The sequence below is a fragment of the Centruroides vittatus genome, unplaced genomic scaffold (genome assembly GCF_030686945.1).
Source record: "Centruroides vittatus isolate TY-2023 unplaced genomic scaffold, ASM3068694v2 contig_958, whole genome shotgun sequence".
NCBI classification, from domain to species: Eukaryota; Metazoa; Arthropoda; class Arachnida; order Scorpiones; family Buthidae; genus Centruroides; species Centruroides vittatus.
In genome coordinates this window covers 1,866,609-1,888,641 of record NW_027122637.1, presented here as the reverse complement: position 1 = coordinate 1,888,641, position 22,033 = coordinate 1,866,609, and the positions used below count along the sequence as shown (strand labels likewise).

Sequence of the window (22,033 nt, the reverse complement as noted above, 5' to 3'; positions counted from 1 at the left end):
AAAGACCCACAGAGAGGCCATTTTGCAATGATTATCAGCAGTTTTGAAGTAACCCACAATATAATTATATCCAGAAATATAATTAAAACACGCCTAGTCGATTATCCAAGTAAAAATAATTAGCTTTAATGGGAACACCTTAAATTTCCAACACTCTTAAATGTTAATTGTATCTATCTTATATTTATTGAAGCGATCAATCTTGCAAAATTTACGAGGATTTCATTTGAATCTTAAATCGGAATTAAGCGATTCGATCTCATCTCTTCACATTTTGTTTATTCGTTAAACTAGAGATTGGAATCGAAAGGATAAAGTTTCTCACACGTGATCAGAGATTATGGGGTGCAGGTGGTCAAATTCACGTGACACATTGACAGTCAGAGCGATTGGAACGTCAAGAGATAGACGAGTCACGCAAAACTACAATTAAGAATTCTCTATCGACGAATGACGTTTCTGATTTTGTATTGTTAAACAATTCTTACAGTAAAAGATAAATTTTGGAAATTCTGAGAACTTTTTTTTCTCTCTTCCTTTATGGGCGCGCTCGACGGACAGGGACGTAGACAAAACAATAGAAGTACTCATATTCAAAGAATGATAACATTGTTGGACTCAAACTGGAAAGTGGGTTAACTCAGATGAGACAAGAATCCATTTTATATCTCCGAAATATGTCAGAGGCAGTAAACTTCATTTTCTGCATTCAAGGTTGCTTTTAAATAAATATTTCAGAAATGAAATATCTTGTTTGTACAGGTGACGAAACTACTTTTCTACACGAAAAAACAAGCAAAAAAAATCTCTGAAATCATGCAAGAAACACGTTTCTTATGTCAAAAATAACTAATTAATTTTATATTTTCCATTTTAAAAGCAAAATTACTTTTTGAAATTGCAAAGATAATTTATAACATTTTCTTTCCGTCATCCATACTTTCAGTATTTGATGTTTACATAAAGTAAATTCCTTTTTAAAAATAAGTTTTTTTTTAGACTCAAATAAATATTTTATATTAATATCGATTCAAATACGAATAATAAATATTAAAAGAAAAAACTTCTGAAAGATTGAAAATTTTTATGAACAAAATATTACAAGAAACGGAAAGAGGAAATAAATTTAAAAATGTAACTTTTACGAAATATAATGATGATTTCTTTCGAGAAAACTTCCAAAAAAGTTTCTTTTTTGTAAATAATAAATGTTATTTTACCTCGACATTTATCCTTAAGAATTAATATACTCGGTGACATAAAAAGATAACAAATACGACAATACCCGTCGGCAAAAAAATAATGATCCACTGACAGAATATTTTTTTTAACTCTTATGATTTCTCATTTTTCAAATGCTACATTTTTCCACCGAAAAAAAAAAGCAACTACACATAAATTTTTCACAGAATTTTAAACTTGACTCCTGTGTACGGTGGCAATTTAAATAAATTTAATTAAATTCCATCGATAAATTTAATCGTAATTATAAGTAACGAAGATTTCTAAACACCATTACTTAAGTTATATTTATTTTAATATTATTCTGCCGCACGAAAATTAAACAAAATTATTCGTGCCAGTTCATTCTTTTTTTATCTGAGAAGTTACACACTTTGCATTCAGTTCCTCAATGAGATACAAGCGAAACAATAAAATAAATCCAGCGAAACTCTTCTAGAATCTACAATGAATTAACCAAAACTTAAATAAATGTAATCTTTTCAGGTCTTAAAACATTTTTTCTAGAAAAAAAGTGAAAAGTTTATCGACAGAAGAATTGTTAAGATAATTTTGATAAGAGAGGAAAAAAATGCTTAAGGTTGCGAGCTTTAGAAAATTGAGATAACATCGATAACCTCTGTATTATAGAAATTCTACGCATTCGTATTATAGCTATTTTTCAAACTATCGGGAGAGATATCTTCGCGGATCAAATTGGACAGATATATCTTACCAATGATGGATGCAGAAATAGGTTATCAGGTAAGTTATCGTTTATGCTTTATTCTTATATCGAAATAGTCTAGGAATTTTCTATAGGAAGGCCTATACTAAACGGTAATTGTGTAAAAATTACGAGATTAGATTAAATTAACCGTATCCATTAATGCTTTTTTTCGATAGGAGAGAAGCGTGTTAAATGAATGAAATTTAAGAATATATTATCGTAATTTTATTAAAATTTAAATTAAATAAGCGTGAAATTAGTAAAAATGATATTTTTTCCTCGATAAAAATTTTAAAAAAGTGTTTACGTATGAATTTTTGTATAGATTTGGTGACAAAAAGAACCGAAAGACATCCTTTCGCTATTATTAAGCGGGCAGAATTTTAATTTGATCGATAGCATCTTTTTATATTTTCTTTTCGGTCATAATGATAAATTTCCTCCTATTCTGATCGTCGAGTCGACCGTATTTTTATTGTCCATTTTCAATGGGTTAAACTTAAAAGTACTATTGATCATCTTCCAGAAATTCGGTTCCATCGACCATTAAACGAAAACTTATCTTGCCTGGCTATTATTGGAAAAATAAAGGCACGCTTTAAGTGGCTCTTATAGTATTTTCAATATGATCTAAAAATCGTTATTAGATTGTGTTGCATCGTACGGCCATCGTTATAGCTCCATACTTTTCGATTATCGTTGTTTCGCCAGTTTTTCTGCTGCAATTACAAATATAAAGAGAACAATTTATAAAAATATTTCGGTAAGATATAGTAGACCTATTTTTAAAGTAAAAAAAAAATTTTAAAAACAGTGTACAGTACACTGCCTACTGTAGTATTATAATCGTTAAAATGATTTATTAATTAGTCATGGATATTTTATTATAAAAACGCTTCGAAGTTTTAAATAATTTTAATAATTATTGATTTGTATTTAATGAGAATGTAATTAATTTTAAAGGAATTTAAATAATATTTACGCCACTATATGCTCAAAATGAAAGAATAAATAAAAATTGTGTGCCTTGTTCATGTTTTAATGTACTCTACAGTACATTTTAGAAAATAGAATTTCATAAAATTTTGTTTTTAAAAATGTACAGTGTATTAAATTTAATATATATATAGTAACTTCTACAGATCCTCTACATAAATAAAAAACGAAATAAAATATTTATTTCGTACGTGCAAGGTTGACGTTTTCTGGTTATTCCTCGCTTCTCTACCAAATATTCAATAGAATAGGATATTAAAATTAGAGTTATGTTTATTTCTGCTAGAAAATGAACGATTTAAATATAAATATTTTATAATTTCTATATAATATAACATTAAAGTTTTGTTGTAAATTTTTACTCGGTTGTGGTATGAAAATTCTATTTGTAATAATAAAATAAAATTCTAGAAAACAATAAAAACTTATTGCGTGGAGTGGCATTTGCGGAATCTCTTATAATAATTAATGAACTTATTCCAGTCTTTAGCAATATTTTAAAGCGAAGCCATTTTAGTTACCGAGGCAACAAGCTTCTTATCTCGGTGTTAAAGTTCAAAATAATCTACCTTTTCAAAGTGCTAGCATCATTGTTTATTTACTTTTTAAATTAAAAATTTTATACGATTACGAACATAAATTTCGTTAAATCCGGTTTTTGTTTTATATTATTTTTTTTTTTTTTTTTTTTTTTTTTTTTTCTGGTCGCTCCAATGGCTCTTAACAAATGTTCTATTATACTTCTAACGCTGTTTATTTTTCCAAGCAAGACTACGCCTTTTGAAATAAACACTTGATCACAACTGCATTCAGTCTTATGACAACGTAATTTGTCATAACATTGTGACTCTTACCGATAATTCTACTCGTATTAAGGCATAAACTTCGTCAAAAAAATGATAAAATCCGTATTTAAATGACATAGTAACCATATTTTAAATAACTTTTACGCCATAATAAATCTAATAAAATTTATTCATAAATTTTTACGTAATTCTTTAAGCATTTCCTGCATAGCAAATAAATGCAGATTTGCATTTTAAATACATTCTTAATACATAATTCAGAGAATATGTAATTTATAATGTTTATATAATAATTAATTTCATTTAAGTATGTGCAAAATGTTATTTATAATTTACGAATATCTTAACTGTAATTATTCTTTCATTAACCGACTCGACCTTTGGAAATGACAAGTAAAAGTAAATGAGAGTAATCTTGTAGAGTTAATTAGATTTGGAAGGAAAAAAAATGAAATTTAAGAATTGTTTTTATTTGATTTTTTCGGTAATGGTGTGATAAATTCGAGTAATTGTAACTGGTAAAGGTATCCTAACAGTGAATTTAAGCAGAAACGATCGAATGATAGTATACATTGCGTGCTAGATGAAGACAGTTCTTTCCTCTCGGAGTAAACGGGTCGGTCACTTTGATGTGACATTCTATCAGTGACATGACATCTGGAGGGGAAAAAACACACTATGCCACATTGGACAAGTCACTAAATCTTAACTCGAGAATAACGCGTCCAGTTGAAAATATGCTTAGACAAACAACTAGTCTCTCCACCTGCAACTTTGTACACATACTAAGCTTGTTCACTTTTTTCACTTTTTTTGTATTATAACAGATGTTTTTCTCGATAACAAAGTTTTTACTCACGAAAGAAGAATGCAAGCTACAGTAGCAACAAGAGAAAATTCCTTAAAAAAAGTATTATACATTTTATCAGTTGTATATTGTGATATTCGAAGTAATCACTTGCACGTTTGGAGTAATGACTTCCAGATGGTTAAAAATAATATCTAGAATTAAGGCGTATCTATTGTGCAAAAGTCTTTAAAGTTTTTGAATGAACTCAAGAATATGGTTTCTTAAACAATAGACCTAAATAAATTGACTGCATAAACTCGAATTAAACGAGTGTGTAATTTTACTTACTAGTATCGTAATCTCGGTAATATTTATAATGAACCCAATTTTTAAAATGTATTCATTAATATCATAATTATAAGTACTTGAAAAGATTGAAATTCGTGTTAAAAGCTTGAAACTCGTGAGGTTAATACGAGTTTCATGATTGTAATCTTTTCAAGAGGATGTAATTAACAATCATAATAACCCAACAAACTGCTTTACTGCAAGTCGTATTATAACATCAAAAATGCTAAATAAATTTTAAAACTTTATTAGATTTATACGGGGTTAATTGGATGGAATGTCACCGTTTCGTCGAAAGGATGGCACTTTATTCTATATAAATATAAAATTTATTTATTTATATTAATTAAAACGAGAGGAAAAAAAATCATACAATTTATTTATTTCTTTATGTAAAGTCTGCAAATAGATGTTTAGTCTATCGTGGATATTTTTTGCAGGATATCGAATATAACGCAAATGTAGGTTGCTGTGGAAGTATATAAATATCGAACTGTTGATAAGGTTTCGATGAAATTCGTATTTTTTTAAAAAATGCGCGATTAAAAAAATAGTTGAAAGGTCACGAGAATTGAAGAGGTGTTAACCCACGAATTTTCCTTTCAAAAAAAAATGAAATTCTTCAAAAAAATAAAATTCTAACTAGTCTATTTAGTGTTGATATCCGCGAGTTAATTAAGTGGAAAGGGTGCCAAATTTATGTTTTTGCAAAATGACTTGCCCAAGCCCCGTTCACAATACACTTTGATATATTAGTCGTGCCAAACGGAGGAGGTTTACCTATCCCTGACACGTATTTTTAAATGTAACCGACTTTCTAAGCACACCTGACGTTTCCTTTTTTAGTAGTTTCCTGTACAAGGGTGACTTCAAAAATGTAAATTATGGACGGCACAACTCTTCTTGTTTGGTTGTCGCGTATTTGTAATCTCACTGGGAATCCTGTCTTTCATCAACTTATCTAGATACGTTCTTCGTGTACAAAGTGGATATATGTATAAACATACGATAGAGGTTCGTCTTCGTCAAGATTCTCAAATATAATTTTTGTTCGAAAATCATCAAAATTAAATTTTCTATTTGGATAAAAGTCCAAATGTATGCTTACGTTATTTATATTTAATTATTTTCAATTTTTGAATATTTTCGACAAAAATACTTTGACGTTAGACAGAGAAGTTACTTAGAAAACCGCACGAGATTATTCGAGTGGCAATCGGGATGAAATCCGAAACCCGGGAGTTAGACAAACTGTAAATCAGCAGCAATGTTTAAAGATTCGCAAAAGTGTGACATTCACCAGACACCGTGCATATAGTTTATGCTCTAAATATGGTTTACAAAAAAGAACTCTTCGGTGACACACGTTCAGCTGCTCAATAGTAATCTTAGTACTAAGATACGGTTGTGAAACCGTGTCGAGACTTCCGAGAAACATTTTCCGAATTGTAACTTCAAATTTCCAGGAAATTTGCATTTTTATGAGAAATTCTAAACGTTATGCCACCTTTTATATAACTTTCATATCGCTTACGACTTACGCTTATAAGACGTGAAGCGATAAATCGAGTTATTTTATGTCTCGTGAGCTTATATAGAGCAAAAAATAGCTCGATTCGTTATTCTAATCAAATATTTATTGAAATTGTCAGTAAAATATGATCCAAGGCCGACTACTTGCCAAGTCGGTTTCAAGAACATTTCTAATTAAAGTTACACAGTATATAACCCTTTCATTACAGCTTCCTCGGAAGAAATGGAGGAAAAAAAAATTATGATCTTATAATTATTGGCTGTGACCAATAATTAAAAGAGTATAACGAGTTCTTAAAGAAGCTAAATTTGTTTGCATATAATTTTAGTAACGTGTTATATAGAAGTATAAACAATTTACAAATCTGCAAACTTAAATCTGCTATTAATGACTTCATTGTTATTCAAATTAAGGAAAAAAAGTATTATAACTATAATATTCGTACTTGAAAACTTTTCTTGTTTCTTTTATTACGCGGCTCACCCACTCATAAAATTTATTCTAACCAAACTTTAGCGTGATGGAATTTCAATTGTGTTTTTTCTATTGTTCCAATTTCTTATTTAACATTAAGTAAGTTTACATTTATTTTATCAATATTATTTAAATTTTTATTTTCATCTGACGGTGAAAACTCAATTTAAATATCTCTGCGGCAATAAATTTATTTGTTTTCCTCGTTACAATCTATGCTTATTGTAAAAGATAATGTACGGTCGTGTTTCTAATTGTTCCCTTCCATCGATGTTATATTTTTGTAAAGCGTTGTAAGCGTGCAAATATATATTAACTTCATTCAGTATCGTGCGGATGTAAATTATTTCCTTTCAGCTTTGTTTATATGACTCACATTTTGAAGGTAATCTAGTAATTTGTCAAACCTCAGGCGAATTTTCTACAGTTAAATTACTTTCAGGAAAAAATAGTTGAAATGTTCGGCGCTACTATGAAAGAGATAGCTTTGATATGAACAAGTTTGAATGCTGGACTGTAAAATAAATTTTAAAGTTTATATCGTAACTTAAAGCATCTCTACATTAAAGCATTTTTTTGTGTTTTTTTATATCTTGTCAACATTAGAAATTTATTGAATTTTTATAAAACAGTTTAAACTCTCCAAATACATATTTACAAAATATTTAGACGTTGTAGAATTTATTTTTTAACATATAAAGATGAAATTATTATATAACAGTATGCGAACAATTTATTTCGTTATTTGTAACGATGTTTGTTCTTTCAGCTAGCCACTTTGTCAATGAAAATTTAAAAAGTACCAGCATAAAATGAACAATAAAAAAAATCTTTTTTTCTCTTCTGGAAATTGTTTTTTTTTTTTTTTTTTTTTTTTGCTTTCTTTGACATTATTTGGCAAATGATAAGACTTCATCAAACAAGAAACGATCTTCACAAATGATTTCATTGTTTGTGCTGCCTGTCATGGTCAATCAAAGCGAGGAAGAATGCCAAAGAATGTTAATAGTGAAAGAGGAGAGTTTTTACATTTTCTTATATTGCCCTAAATATAGAATCCGTTGTAAGTTTTTAAAAAAATCTAAACACAGGAGACGTCTTTCACTTGGTTCCACTAGACTATATTTAAGTGAAAGGTAGCGATATACTTGGAAATATCGTCAAGTTTAGTAGGACCTACTGCATGACGCTTTCGATGGTGTCCTCAAATGGATAGCTGTCAAAAACATTTCTCTTCTATCTGATCGCTAGACATTTACATTTGATTTTAAATAAAATTTATAATTGCTTTCCAGTACAAACTTCAGAATATCATTAAATAAAATGAATTCACCGAATACTTTTCTCAAGCGAGAAGGTTGTTTAATGTCATTTAGTTTTAAAAACGAAGAAACTATTTAATTAAAATAAATGAAGTCTTTAGAAAAAAAACTGTATGCTAAATGATCCGTATAAATTATTTCAATATAAAAGAAGATAAAAATATTCTCTAAACGTTCCTTTTAAAAAGTGTCCGCATTTTTCGTAACAAATAAAAGAAAGATAATGTCAGACAATTACAGAAGTTTTACTGTCCAGTAATGACGTCATAGAATCCGCTGAGAACTTAATGAGAATAAATGATGGTTCTAATATTACCCCTGAACTAAGAACGTCAGTCTGAGAATGTCAAGGACTTGGTTTGCTTGTGTATTCACTGGAATTTCATCAACCGTTAAGTTCTGGACTGGCATAATTTAGAGAAAACATTCTTGCTAACTACAAAGAACGATAAGATTGGGGATGTGATACAACTTCCGGAATACCAACAAATGTATTTACATCTATTCTCGTGGATACGCCTACCGAAAAGATTATATTAAGAACGGGCCTATAAGCTGAACAAGCTTAGGTCTTCGCAGTTTTATATTTATCATTATTTGATAGATGGGAAGGGCCCATTGTATGTTATAGCTTAAATCCGCATCGATTCTAAGTCCAAACTGATGAGAGCTTTTAAAAAATTAAATTTCTTTATTTTCTTTAGTACAATAAAGAATTATAAAATTCTTAGGAAACTTTTATAATTATAAAATTTTAAATGAATGTTTGCCAAGTTCCAGTTATAAATCTCGGGTAAGTGCTGATATAAAAGGAGCAGAATTAATAAATTTATGGCAGTAAATCATGAGAAGACGTTGACAAATTTTAAGTGTAATATCAATTTTATGGCTCAATTAAGATAGCCAAAGTCACAAATTTTAATAACTGGCTGCAGTCGCTGAAAGGCGTTTAATTCGAGATTTCTCGCTATTTATTTTCTAATACTCTCACTTAATGGAAACACACGCTTCAAATTGTTCACGGTTTATAACACCGTTAACAATGACAAGTTTTTCATATCGAAAAGAAGAATTTTTCTCCATAAAGCTGAAAATAAATTTTCTATCTTAAACAAACTTTCACGTTAATTTTAATAGAATGATGGCTCCTGTTTGTTCTCAAACGTCCTTTATTACTAACTAAAAATTATAAACGTCTTTATGAAATAAAAAAATAAGAACAAAATTAAGACATTTATAAATATTAAAATTTATTTTAAAGTGATATGAAATAATCGAGTCGGTAGTTAATCACCAACACTGAAGTTTTTTAGCATCATCATTATTCTGTCCTCTTCGTTATGTAAGTGCTCCAATAAATATTGAAGATACTCATCGAGTAGAAGCAGTAAATCACAATTTTCCCAATCAAATCTAATAATAATTTAGTTATGGCAAATATCTGAATATGCGTAATTTATTAGTCAGAGCAAAGTTTTAATTTCTCCTTAATAACGTTCCGTAGGTCTAATCGAATGCACTAATTATTATAACCCCCCACGGTTCTGGACTGCTGGATTGTATAATTAATCTTTATCACAGGCATCTCCTGCCTCTTATATCTTCGTCAAAGTGACCAATTAAGCTATATTGGTGGCAGATGGTAGGTGTCATTGTATTTCTCTCCAAAAAGAAATGATGGCAAGACTTTATAATGGCGAATGGCGCCGTTGTGTAGGTGTAGGTCTATTCGTTTGTAAATATTCTTAATTAAATTTGCAGTTCTGTTGCTTATTTTTTGTATTTACTGCATTTATTCTGCATCATCTAAAATTATTTTAAATGAAAATGTAAGGATTTTTTTTTTCAATAAATTTAAATTTTCCTGCATCTTAAATATATAAATTGGCATAAAATTATTTTAAATAAAACACCGAGAAGAATTTATAGATTTGTACGAATTGCTTTTGCCTAATTAAAATATGAATATTTTAAAACACTAAAAAACTATTTTTTAGTAATATTTTCGAGTTTATTTATTTATTTATTTATTGTTATTTTTAAATATTATTTAACGTTCGTCGTGGGAGTTTCCGTTACAGAAACTTGTATATCTTACATATCTAGTACGTAGAATATTACGTAAAATATACTTTTGAACTTTGCCGCCTTCATCAGTCGTCGAATTTGTTTACAAAACAAAAGTCCTGCGAGAAGTTTAGGAATAATGTCGAATGCCACATCTACCACAATATATCTTTTATGTAATCTTGACAAGATGCGATAAAAGTTTTAGAAAATTGAACCATTCAAACATTTCTATAGACAATTCGGCTTTTTCTTATCTTCTACAGCGCTCATTTCTGTTGCCAGACGCGCTGGGGGCTGGATTTTTGACGTCATCGTACCATCGCGTGAGTCTTGCCGTTGTTTTGTGGTTCGACTCGAGTCGGAAAAGTTCAAACGTGGGGTTGTGTAGGGTAACAAAGATTTAGGCGACCAGAAAAAGAAAAAGAAGAAGGGGGAAAAAAAACTCGACTATCGTCTCATTGAAGGGGAAAGTGGAGCATTCGCTCAAGCGTAACTCGCTAATTCTTACATAACCCTGATGCTACAGGAAGTAAATGTACGGATGTATTATTTTGTTGGACGAATATACAAATATAAACAAATAAATATACGTATGTCCATATTTTATTAAAACATTTAGTATATAATAACGTGTTCGTGAAAATTCCAATTACATGATTCATATAAGTTCGCGAACTTTAACCCCAGCTGATAAATCATGATAAAACTTTATGAATGGAATATAAAACTTTCGAGTGCCTTATCTAACGTGTATTAGCTATAGTTATGAAAACTTACGAAACATGAAAATTATTAGGCTGGCAAAGAAAACAATTTAAATTTAAGAAATAAAATTTTTTCCTCACCGAACAGTAATCATTTACAAGATTAAAGGAAAAACTTGATGGAAAATGTTTTTTGACCCTAATTTGGTGACCCGTAGATGTTTGTAATACATCTAACTACGTTTGTATTCCTTAAAAGTATACGTATAGAAAAGTTTTCATTTCTTATTTTTATATTGTAACAAAATATTTAAAATTTTCATTAATTTCTCGGTTTTACGTGAAAATAAAATTACGTAATTTAACTTTCTGTTATAATAAAATAATATCTTTATTTATTTTTAACCGGAATTTAATTTCCCTTTGTTTAAATGTGTACAAAAACTAACTTCAACTTTCAATTACGTTGTTCGCATGTTGACACCAGACGATGACTTCGGCTTTATTACTCTTTTCATCAGTTGACTAATGTTTTGCATATAAGTACAGATAGAGTTAAGTGGTTACAGCGATTTGAGGAAATCATAAGAACCGCTTTTCCATGTAGAAAGTAGGTCCAACTGACACTTGTGCGTTGACAGATGACGGTAGCGGTACAGGCATCTTAAGCCGTGTAAGTCAACATGGTGTTTTTTATTTTATTTTTTCTCGTAGAGTGAAAAGTACTTTATAAAAATGTAGCTTAAAACATCGAAACAAATGTTTAAAAAATTATACAAAAGTAAAATTGCACTAAAGAGGAGATAAACTTTATATAAAAATTTTATGGAGAGTTTATAAGATTCTATCTAAACGAACAGAGGATATTATCGCTAGTACTATCAGTAGTCGAGATTGACTGTATATATATTGCGATAGCTCTAATCAATGAAGTAGCTGAGGGGTACGTTAAAGTCTAGCTCCACCCGAAAACATACACTTGATTGACCATTTGTGATAGTTGCGTGCTTTTCTCTTTTTTTACTTTAGCAAATGTGAAATTATATAACTACATCCTGGAACACAAATTTAGATTTATATACACTTTTCTTTTTAGAACAGTTTCACAATTATTATACCCAGCAGCATTTACTTGTCCAAAATTGTATACAAAACATAAATGATAATTTAAATCTTTTATGTTAAAAATTATGTTCTTTATAGTAATGTATTATTTATTTATTTATATATATCTTTATACTTTTCCTCTCATTCATTCTATCGTAAAACAGGTTCCGTACTTTGTTTACAATCTGACCTTCAACATTTTTCGGGTTTCGATGGTTATCTCGAGAAATACATGCGAAACTCTCTAGATAACAAAAGTTTGGGGATAACTACCTGTTAAAAAAAACGCTAAAGGCAGTTATATAAAGTTTATAGCTTTTTAAAGATAAAGCAGTAAACCACAAATTTTGATACACCCCTATTTTATATCGTGGTCAATCACTAACAGCGTTGTTGGCTCTTATACCCGGAGGTGCTTTTGAAAATAAGAATAATGCTAAGTTTTTTGAATTGACATAAAACTCGGTGGCCTCGCACTATTCAACTAATAATATACTAGACGTGTCAGTTAAGCAAATCCCGACCGTCTTATTCGACAGCTGCAGTTATTAAAGACGAAGTAGGAGGTGTTTGCTTGTCTTCTCTTGCCTTCGGGTGTTTGAATCAAAAAAAAAAAGAAAAAAAAATCCCTTCATCTGTGTGTCTAAAAAGTTAAATCATATCCATTCGTAACGTAGCGAAAACCATAGTTATATAATATTGTTTTTAAATAAGTTATTCTTATTTAATATGTTAATAGCATCGTTTTTGATTCATACGAGAAATTGTCCTTTGTTTACTTTCGTTAATTTTGACTTATTATTGAGATAAAGATCTCTGGCATTGCGTGTCTGCTCAAGTAACGAAAAGGCACATTGTCCTCTTTAATATTCCATCCGTACTTATATTCGACCTAACCTAGAGCTCAACACTATCTTTATCCATTCGTTGTACAGCACTTTGTACTCGGAGGGTTATCTGGAGGTGATGTCAGCCTTTGGGCGTTTGATGCTTTAGTTCGAGGTTAAACTAACACATCTAAACCCCAGACTGATCTGGTAGCTAAAATGAGGAGTTAAAATTTAACCAAAGGTGCTATATAAATCCTCTTATCAGCCGAATATTTACCTCCAACCGTCTACGTCTACTGATTTATTGTTTTTCTATTGGGGAAATAACAGTATAATCTGTTTCCACTTTGACTTCCAAATAATCAATGGCCCATGGCATGATACGGAAAGTCCATTTCTACTAATAAAGAACTATAAATTATTTTTATGTACAGTACGTATCCCATATAGAAAAATCAATTAATGTTAATACTGATATTTAATAAAACATTTTCAAAAATAATCATATTAATAAAGATAAGAATCGGTTTCGATTTTATCTCTATTAATATCAAAGATTACTGTTTAAGCGTAAATAATTAAAGTGGGATAATGTGCCATTTAAGTGAGATATAAACGACTTTCTCAAAACAATTTTGTTTTCTTCACACTAAACGTAACCAATGAAATCGAGACGAATCTGACCTTGTAATTTAAGCCACAGACTACGTACTTGGAGTCTTATACTCCAAACACAATGTCTAACGATATCCAATATAACATTCATTTAAAACATTTATTTCTACAAAAAATTAAGTAACTTATTTGGTATACTCACTGGCATTACTTTGTATACAATAAGTTACAAGACGACAAACAAGCACCTACAGCTAACATCAATTAACAAGATTTAAAACAAGAATGTAGCCTACTTTAATCGTGACCCGATACAAAAAACTCAATATCGGATTTCTCCGGAAGAATATCTGAAGTTTAATCCCAAGGTTATAGTCTTGTTAGTTCATTTAAAGAAAATGTCAAACTTTAAATGAGTTACGAGGTTACGGGAGCGAGTAAAACGTCGATAGAGTTCTTATTAATAATTGGGAAAATATTTAATAAATTTCTACAATATATAAATGAATAGGTTATTGTCCATCTATAGTTTAAAATAGTCTTAAGTAAATAAACATTTGCTTTATTTTTTAATATAGCTAGCAATTATTCCCTACAAACAGTCTGCATTAGTGTTTAGTACACGCTGTATCAAATATTGTAATTATTCGTTTATCAGCTGTCTAATAAAAACTTTAACAGTGCGTAATTTTATTAAATAAATAGGCCCTATATAATTACTAAAGTTGTGATAAAACATTTAACTTGTCTAATAAAGACATTTCAATGTTTACATAGCTAATTTTACTACGTTACAAAAAATTGATATAGATTTTAGTAAGTTAGTTGAAAGCTACTGAGTTTTAATCTAAAGAAAAAAATTATCAATACACTTGTACATTAATAATCTTTATCGAAAAAATTTCCGAACACAGGTAACGCCCTTCATAAATCATTACTTGACACCAGACATAATTTCAGGTTTTTAACATCGAAAGTCGGAAGATACGACGGGTGCCATCATAGCTCAGTGGTGAGAGCACTGGTCTTGTAAACCAGGGGTCGTGAGTTCGATCCTCACTGGTGGCTACGCATTTTTTTTTCTTTTATAAGATTCCTTTTTTATATCTTTTAGAAATAACTAACACAATGTAACGTATTATTCCCTAACTTAGCAACTAGGGGATAATGTGTTATTCTTCATTCTCTGCAAAGAACGACATTGTGAAGAGAGGTACACACCGGTAAACAAGATCCACTTCAACGGGATTTTTACTGAATGCTCAACGGTACTTCAAAGGAGGATATTGAAGAAAGTACCGCGGACGCTTGAGTATTAGCGAGTCCTAAAGAATTAATTTTCTCCGAGTTTATAGCGTGAGTGAGATAAAACGTAAATAGAGTCATCGAGTGATGGGAGGCGTGGAATTAGTTCCATTGTTGCGCGTACGTTACGCTTTTGCTAGATGGGAGGCGTAACGACACCTGTTGAATACGTGAATAGCGTGGGCTTTTTTCTAAACTGATTCAAAACCTAGAAGGATGATAGTTAACGTGTATAAAAGTCAACCGACTAGTTTCTAGTAATCAACTTAATGCTTTATTATCTTCTTTTCCATCTTATTGATATCAAGTAGTACTACTCAACTCGAGTTTTTGTTTTTCATTTCGTGAATAAGATAGAGGAAGCTGTTATGATTTTTCTGACGGACTAGTCTACATTTCTCATTTATCTAGATATGTCAACTTATAAATCATTTCTTCATTGTACATATTCTTTAAACCGAAGCACGATTTCAGTTTCCACAACGTACAGATAATATAAGTTTAATCTCTTTGCGTCGGCATTTCGAGTGTCGCAGTTTTCTAAGCTCGGATAAGTCTAAGAGAATCCTATAAACGTATGCGGATCTATTATAAGTACAAAAACAAAGCTATTTTCTCCTCTGCTAAAGCACCATCTGTTTCATTATAAGTACTTTTTTCTCACTCGATTTATGTTGAATCAACATGGGTTTGTTTATATGCGCTAGCTATTCAAACACGCGTGAAATAAAATGTGTAAATGTTTACTGTAAAAATGTTTATAAAAAACTGATACCGATGCATTTTTTACAGATAATTTATCTCTATTCTAAAAGGAGCATTCCTTACGTACATCGATGTTGATCTTTAATCAAAAGTTACCGATTTTCTACGTTAAAATGCATCATTTTTTAACCTTAGAAAGTATATAAATCGAATAGCATCTTCGAGATATTAATAACATAAACATTTAGAATATAGAAGTTAATTCCGGAATGATAAGTTATATAAACAATTCAAAAATATATTTGGAGATTTATTTAGTCATTTTCTAAACATTATTTTAAACATTTTAAAGGAAACGAACACGATACATCCGAGGTCAAAGAACCGGAATGTAAAATTTGGAAAGTGGCTAGTTAAAATTGCTCTACTGTTATCGTTTTTTATTCCCTCCTCGAAACGTTACGCGATCGTAAAACAATGCGTTAAGCCAACATTACACGAATTGACTTTTAACGAAGTTTAAACTTTCCTCTAGTAAATTATAAAAAGAAATTATAACTCGATGACGTTGCAAACTTCCTCCCCCCAACTCCACCGTTGTTGTAAGAATATCTGTCCGAAACTTATTTTCGAGTGGGGCGAAGGTGTTGAGAGAACGAAATAGTTCGTTCGTCAAACATTCGATTCGACAAATTGATGCACGACCGCTTCATCCGCGGTCATGGCTGTAAAAAAGTGTCACGTGACTTGCGCGACTTGGGTGCGCATAAATATGAGAACGGCGATCTCGAAGTTGGCAGTGTGGAACCAGTCGACGGGTGCAAGGTACCATGTCGGGACAAACTTAACCGTGTTCTAATAACATTTGAATATATTCCAAGTGTCATAGTTTCACTCGTGCCAAATTTTCATGTCTCAGCATAATTCTAGTTTTTTTTCCTCCCTTCTATTATATTCGTCGGTAATGGTAATAATCGCCTATTAAGTGGAAAAAAATATATTATAAAATTTGGATAGCCATGCTGAGAAAAAGAGAATCCGTCTGTTTATGGTTTTTGGTGACTTATTTCTCTTTGACATTATCCGGGTCGGCTAAATATCATCATTCCACGTGGAAACCGGAAAATAGACAATTTGTCGAAGAGGTAAGTCGGAAGTTTGGTTATTTATCAGAAAACGTTGACTCGAGTACATAGAACGGCGGGGCACGTTTACCCTTTCTTTAAGTTCGGCTTATCTAATATGTAGAGCAGAGCATCACGTGGTCAGACTCGACTGCCACCTGCATCGCCGCCGGACACGTGTACGCTGTCGCCATTAAAGACTCTGCATAAACTCGTTACGTGTCTATGAATCGCACCGTGACGCAACTCCAGACCTCTTAGACTATGACGTTTTATGGCTATTTTACTTTTGAGGAACTTCATTTTTATCTATTTATAGTCCGTATCAATCAATTTCCCGTATTATTTAGTTCTATTTGTAACGCGACTTTTACTACTTTACTTTCACTGTTGCCTACGGGGCGTAAAATACACGGTAAAGCTTCGATATTTTCACGCATTCCAATTATATTACGGTTTAACTTTGGCGTGTTGTTTTTACCGAAGTTCTTCAACCGGAAAAATCATTAAATAATGGCTATCCAGATAGAAGGTCAAAATAAAGAAAGGGGGAAAACAGACGCGTTGAAGGACATAAACGACCCAAAGGATTACGCGTTTTGATAGTCAGGTAGTCGTAGAGGCTGTTTGATTAGTTTGATCTAACCGACGAGGAAAGTTTTATTTTCGCTCAATACAAAATTAAAGTTGTTTAAATTACACGTAAGCGATTGTTTTATAAAAATAATGTCCGCCTGTTTTTATCTTTGAAAATTCTTTTTTCTATCATTAATCTTAATAAAATTCGAAGATTTTTTTTGGAAATGTATTCTCAATTTACGTGACTATTAAATTTTGCTTAAACAAAGCTTGCTTATCGCAGCTATGCCCGAAGGGATGCTTAGTAAAGAATTTCCCTAAAGCGAACAAATCCCCAAATTATATAACGAAAAAGCCTATACGGGTGATCCATTTGCAATCGTATTTTCAAATCCATATCAATTATACTCTCCAGATCAACCTTGAGAATAGTCAATGAGAGGTTTATACTTTTCCTGTATAATTTTCATTAGTGAAGATCAGTACAATTATCAAAACTCAAGCACAATGAACAAGCGCTTCATTAATCATCTCGTTAAACTTTAATTAACGTTAATTGTTCGGACGTATCGAGTGATTGTTCGAGATAGGTAGCTGCACCGTCAAACAGGAAAGAAAAAAAGCTGCAGTAAGACGACACTACGAAAGATGTCGTCTCGGAGGACAGATGTTAGCGGGCTTAACCCCATCGAGTTAGCGATCAGCGAACTGTCAAACAAGTCCCCCGAGACTTTATAATATGATTAATAATATTTTAAATGCATTGATGAATCAGAAGTTTTTAATCAATCTTTCAAACGTATTGACAGCGTTGACAATCTTTAATCACATTTTCAGTTGCACCTTGAAGAATTTTATCGCGTTTAGTCTCACCTATGCTTCATTTCCGTATCAGCTTGTTTTTTCATTCCGATAATTATAATTCTGTTCTCATCTATAGCCAACTAACCGGTTATTATTTTAGATTTTTACTTTAATTAGATCGTTTGGTTAAAATTTCGATAACCAGATTGTGCTGAATTTTTCTTAATGCAATTCATTGGATTTACAACAGTGTCTTACAATGTTTCCTTAACAGAGTTGCAATAGACCGTGATGAAGGTCGCCCCCTTAGTTTATTAAAAGCTCAATTATCCCCTCCTCCGAGTTCACTAGATCTAATATTTCCAAGAATGCTCTCCCTACCGATCTCCGATGGTTGATCTTTCCGGGAAGTCAAGCTCTCCCCTGAAAAAATCGAACGACAAAAATGTCATAGTTAATTATTAAGTAGAAAGTTTAAAAATTGATAGCCCTTCGAGACCGAGTGATAAAAAGTTGCGATTAAAGTTTAATTGAAATTTAAAGAGCTATAAGGAGAAACTAAAGATGCTATTGATTCGAGCAGTATACAGACTGGTCACTTTTTTAATGCTGTTTGTATGATCGTCACGTATTCTTTAATTGTTGATTAAAATATTTTTACCGGAGGCAAAATAGTTTCTTCTAATCCAATTTCTATCTTTATATCTTCGTCTGATGCTTCTCATTTCAGCTTTATCAAAATCCACGCAACTTAAATTATATTACCGATAAGTTTTAAATTGTTATTACTGGTTAATTTCCTAAATGTTTATTATCGTTCTGTTTGCCAACTGGATTCGCTTCTCTTTACAATGACCTCGGAAAAACTGTTTAGAAAACCCACTCGAAAGCATTCACGTGCCAGTTAAGACCTCCTTATGCCGAGTGACTACAAGAATTGAAAATTAGCCAACTGCATCTACTCATTCATTTCGGTAGTTGATTGACTTATTTTAAGAGGAGGAACTTCACCACCAAGGTAAAATTATAAAGAAGGGTATAGAATTAATAGGGTGGAGAGGAAATCGTGGCGTATTTTGCAATTACTGAATTGCTATTTACATATTCTAAATATTTGCGGATAAAATGCACAAGAGATTTTTAAAAGAATTGATTAAAATTCATAAGATAGTCGTCACATTTTGTATTCATAAAATTTAATTATGGATAATTTAGTCTTATATTTAAATAAATATTTACTAGTTTCCCATTACTCGATTCTTCGTTGAGGCATCCATATCTTCGAATTATTCAGTTGTTTTTTTTGTATTTAAATAAATCCTTGAAACTTCAAATTTATGCCATTTCTATCACATTTTTTTTCTTTTAGATTAGTTTAATTTGCATATGACAGATTATTTTATCGCAAGGATGTGATTATTATTTCGATTCATTAATAAATTAAACAATATATGAATATGCATAAGAATTTATTATAAATCAAACACTTTGTCTTACCATGGCAAAATAGCATGCAGTCGCTAAAGGAAAACGGCTTGAAATTTTGCCAGCGGTCTTTCTTTAGAAAACAACATGCACACGTTAAATCGTTGTATAGGTCCTACTTGATATTCATTCGACGACCGGTCGTGTGTGAATATCAAGTAGTATTAGATCCCTCATTCGGAGGATGGTAGAATGTAAGACCTTGAACTCGTTCGAAAGAAGTGGCCAGCTATTGAATCGACATTAAAATATCGTATAGTAAAATATTGTCAACCGTGGTTAGTATCTGTGTGTCATTGTGGGCGTTAAGATTATCTCGAACTGTAGGGCGTTCAAGGATGATAATATATGACATCCTCAAGGAGATAATGTTTTGAATGCGGATATACTGACTATAGGTATTAAATATAGGCGAGAGAGTAAAGGTGATAAAGGAAGGGATTGTGCAAAGCTTTCTCCTCATTATGTGTGTAAAAAAAAAAATACGAAGTTTCAGGTATGTGGGACTCGATAATAATATCACTAGCCGAAAGCGAAAATGGCTGTCTTATAACTCATCGTTATATTTATATAAGCATTAAATAATTAAAGCGTTTGAATTTTTTAAACATAATTTTTAAATAAATATAAAAGTAGATTATTATTATAGATTAAATTCGAAAATTGCAAAGATAATCTCCTTCAAATTTTTGGCATCTATACATCAGATAAATTCGTGGATGATACAGAGAGGCGGGTGGACTAGGTTGTTAACTGGGTGTACACCCAAGTATAGGGGCGGTAGGGACTTTTTTACGTCCCCTTCCCCGGGGAAGAAAGGTGACAGGACGTCCACACCCCTCATGCGTCCGTGTCTAATCGGTAAAGTGTGGGAACTTGACACGCTCAAAGAACTGTATACTTTAGACTGTGACAGGTCTTGTTTGGGTGGTGTAGTCTAGATAACACATTAAAAATGCGGGCATATTTATGTTTTTGTTCGAGTTATTAAATTATTTATATAAGTTGATGCTGTATCAGATATCAACTTGGAAAAATTGAAAATATCCACCCTTGTACGAAATAGATATTACTGCGGATCATTACACATTTTACGCTGGACGTTATCAGTTTATCAACTATACAAAGCCGGATATCAATTTAGTAACTAATATCAGTTTAGCAATTGCTTTTAACAATTTACTTGCTAATTTTTTTATTATTTAAATAAAGGAGAAATTAAGGTATTTATTTGTGGAAAGAATGTTGCATTAATATTTTAATTATATCAAAGCTACGAAAGATGAATGTGTTTATTAAACAGAAATATCTGATCCGTAACTATCGTTTCACCGTTCTCAAATTTAGCTATACCCCTTATAACCATGGCCTCCTTTCTATTCTTAACATTTTGTATCACTTCGTTCCAATGACCTTTGGTCCCTGTCGTACAAACTAATGAGTTCCAAACGATGGTTAATGTTAATTGATGCAGTTTTTTTATATGACTGCTAGACTTTGCGCTCGACTGTCAACTATTATAATTAATTTTGTTTATTATTAAAGGACATCTTAAAACTTTTCTTTATACTATTACTTTAACTGCGCTCAAATTTACGCTGAAAATATATAAACTAGTTATTAATTATGTGAAAAAATAAGAATTTAATAAATTTCAATTTGAAAATGTTTAAATAATTTTTCAGTTCTACTGTAAATTATGCAACTGTTAAATGAATTTTGAACTAAGAAACTGAATAGTGATTTAATTTATTATTTTATCATAATTAATAATTTTGCTTTATAATTACAAAAGACATCTGCAGATAGGGTGAGGTTTATCTAAGAAAAGTAATTTTTATTTTAATTATTCTTTCATAAAGTTCAAGGTTATTGGAGTTTCGAATTACAAATTCAATGACCTTTGCAAATTTTTTTTGCACGTTATGTTTGCGGTAAAAGAATTTTTCTTGTTTACAAACAGTGGTTTATAGATGCCGATAGAGTATATCTTATTCAGCGCATATAAATAATTAAGCATAAAAACTCTGTGATGGCTGACTCAGAATGATATCTTTGGGAATGGAAATCTGGAAGGAATAACGATAGGTATTTTGTCACCTCTCACACATGACTCATCGGTATATTTGTATGAAGAAATTTTTAGCTTCCCTCCTCACTCTCTCTCTCTCTAAATGCTAATTTTTTTTTTAACCCACCCAATATATTTTTGTCAACAGCTTTTACGAACACGTTTAATTAACAATTTCCATTTGTTAATCTTTGTTTTATTATTTATTCTTCCATCATTCTGTTCTATCACGTGCTGATATGTATCTTCATTAAGAGTAGCCTATTAAAAACTAGAAGAGAAATTCTACCGCCTTCTTATTCAATGTCGATCACATACTTTCGACTGGCTTCCCCACAAAATGATTGGAATTCTGCCTACTTGATAAAAGAGTTATATTTCGGTACGTGTTCTTGTCCCATATATGGCTACTA

The 22,033-nt window shown here is 31.0% G+C and overlaps 1 protein-coding gene and 1 non-coding gene across 3 annotated transcripts in view; both read left to right on the top strand.

The window, feature by feature from the left end:
- The first annotated feature begins 1,721 nt into the window (after positions 1-1,721).
- The window catches only part of LOC136985345 (uncharacterized), a 41,176-nt gene continuing 20,864 nt past the window's right edge, over positions 1,722-22,033 (top strand). The window contains exon 1 of one of the 2 annotated variants that reach the window (XM_067282613.1): positions 1,722-1,986. In XM_067282613.1, coding sequence (XP_067138714.1) covers positions 1,960-1,986 — 27 coding nt within the window. In that variant the 5' untranslated portion in view covers positions 1,722-1,959. Of the gene's footprint in view, positions 1,987-16,301; positions 16,703-22,033 lie in introns of those variants that run through there. The other variant, XM_067282612.1, reaches the window with a different exon arrangement.
- Positions 14,543-14,615, top strand: TRNAT-UGU (transfer RNA threonine (anticodon UGU)). The gene has a single exon. It is a non-coding gene; the product is annotated as a tRNA-Thr (tRNA).